The sequence below is a fragment of the Rhagoletis zephyria genome, unplaced genomic scaffold (genome assembly GCF_001687245.7).
Source record: "Rhagoletis zephyria isolate East Lansing unplaced genomic scaffold, Rhagoletis_zephyria_1.1 Rzeph_scaffold_07999, whole genome shotgun sequence".
Lineage (NCBI taxonomy): Eukaryota > Metazoa > Arthropoda > Insecta > Diptera > Tephritidae > Rhagoletis > Rhagoletis zephyria.
The window spans coordinates 12,962-15,469 of NW_016165081.1; the positions used below are offsets into that span (position 1 = coordinate 12,962).

The 2,508-nt window shown below is 34.3% G+C and overlaps 1 protein-coding gene across 1 annotated transcript; it reads right to left on the reverse strand.

The window, feature by feature from the left end:
- Positions 1–1,406: 1,406 nt before the first annotated feature.
- On the reverse strand, positions 1,407–2,104 carry LOC108374680 (general odorant-binding protein 56h-like). The gene is made up of 2 exons (XM_017630668.1): positions 1,962–2,104; positions 1,407–1,760 (listed from the first exon to the last, which is right to left on the reverse strand). Exons 1-2 carry the CDS (start codon positions 2,022–2,024, stop codon positions 1,407–1,409), a joined length of 417 nt encoding a protein of 138 aa, XP_017486157.1. The 5' UTR covers positions 2,025–2,104.
- Positions 2,105–2,508: the final 404 nt, after the last annotated feature.

The window sequence follows — 2,508 nt, forward strand, 5'->3', positions numbered from 1 at the left end:
TATTGTCCGATTTTTTAAATTTTCGGCCATTTAGTATGATGTACCAAGGCCAACAACTGTGCCATGTTTGGAAGTTTGCAAAAATTTATAATATTCTTATTTTTCGCCTGAAAATTATTACAAATATCAATTTTGAGTGAATCATCTTCAGTAGTTACTAAAATATCGCAGTTTTCGTATTTCTGGAAATTACCGTTATATGGGAAGTGGGCGTGGTTATAGTCCGATTTCGCCCATTTTCAATACCAACCTACCTTGGATTAAGGGAAACCTACATACCAAATTTCGTTGAGATATCTCAATTTTTGCTCGAGTTATCGTGTACACGGACAGACGGACAGACGGACAGACGGACAGACGGACGGACAGACAGACATGGCTTAATCGATTTCTTTTTTCATCCTGATCATTTATGTATACATTTGTCTATATCTATCTCGATTCGTTTTGGCTGTTACAAACAACCGTTATGTGAACAAAATTAATATACCCTTGTGCACAAGTGCGCTCGGGTATAAAAAAAACGTAAAAAAATCGTTTGTGGTAGAATTGCATATAATAAGTATCTGTGCTATTTATTGTTCTTTCAGAGATATTTTCCAGTTTACTTTCCAACTGGCATATACTATTTTTTTTCGAAGGCTCCAGTTGCTGGCTCTTTGCACTAAATGCACTTCTAAGTATTACACACCTAAATATTTAGTAGATCTAGCAAGAGACATTGCAACAAATGTTGCTGTGATTTCATTAATAAGAATTGTGAGGTAGATTTTATCGATGGAAAGGTCCACTCTGGTTCTAAGATTTCAAAGTATTAACCTTTAATTAGGCGCATGAGGTAGAAAAAAATGTCTTGGAGTGCTTGGAGCGTGCTCGCGCTATTTCTAGCTTCCTGGCTCACCGCGGGGTACGTAAATTAGTCACTGACAAAACATTGGCAACACACATACCGCTACTCTCTTAAGTGCTGACCCCATGCGAACACTAAAGAAATATTTTTTAGAGGAGGAAAGTTTTTATTTCCTTTTTTGATTTATTTATTTTATTTTTTTTTTTAAGTTTATGATAACAGAGTACTTTAATATTTTTGATAATACACACTTCTTTTTTTTTAATTGTAAAACTCTTTTTCTCAATTCTTTTATTGGGGTCACTCGGGACCTCATGCGACCTCATTCCAGGTTAGCGATTTGATGTTTTTGAAAATGCGTTTTTAGTTTTCGAAAACTATAAAAAATCGGTATCCTTTTTTTTTAAAGGCGACTTTTATTAAAGTTTATTATAAAAGTTTAAATATCACCACATTTCCTAATTACTTTTTCAAATTACCACGACACCAAAAATTTTAAGACGTGAATGTATTTGCAGGTATCAAAACTGCCTGCCTATCAGCGATAGGCTTCAGCTCACATCTGGGCTTTGAACTCCTTAATGCACATACAAATTTTGAAAGCTGTATCACAATAATTGGCGCCTTTCTCATTCTTGCAACTATTCACGGCCTGTTTTACTTCGGTTTCATGCCCCTTCATTGCTGGAATTTTCATTAGTTGCTTTATAGCAACATCAGCATTGTAAACGCTCTTATTGAAGATGCCCTGCTTCTCCAACAAACATTTAACGTGACATTTTATACTATTCGTAGCTTCGCTAGCCTTCATGCCGTTCTCAAAGAATTTCTTTACTTCATCTTCCGTGGTATTGGACTCAGACAGGCAGGCTATTCTATTCCATTTATCCATTTCGTCGCTTGATTGAGACTACCGGGAAATAAATATAATTATTTAGTAATAAAATAAATGGGGCATTGAGAGCTAGACTGGCCTAACTGACATACAAAAAAGTGTTTTTAGATAGGCTCCTCTAGTTCACATGGCCTCATATGCACTTCTGTATGTCTGGTTTGTTATCACCCAAGTTCAAACACCAAAGTTTATTTTATAGAAATTTAGCCAGCTTACCATTACAAATGTGACTGAGGCAACTAGCGCAGTCAGTCCAATCAGCGCGTATAAAGCTTTCATTTTTGCATATAGCAACAAAGTATGCGAATTGACTTGTTTATACAATGGAATCAAAAATATTACTAAATTATTAGTGCAAGCGAACAGCGTTTATAAAACAGAAATTTTGCTTTCGCTGACTTTTATTTAGTGCCGCATTTCATGGTCTGTGTAACTCAGTTTGTTCTATGACTTTTTTCGATGCGTCTCAGGACATTTTTTGTAATCATTTTGCAAATTTCTATATATGTATTACTATGAATATCGCTCGGTTTACTAACTCTTTTTGACATAAATTTGAGCTTAATTTGGCCAAAATAATTGTTCAGTAATTTGCCAATTATGACACGTTGTGTTTGTCGGTTAATCAAACATCAAGCTATACAATACGACAAAGTTTGCTTTTGTTATTAGTTCAGGAAATAATTTTCAATAATTTCATAAATTTAATTCGTAAATTATTAAATAACTTTTAATAATTACAATGCGTTTAGTTGACGAAAAA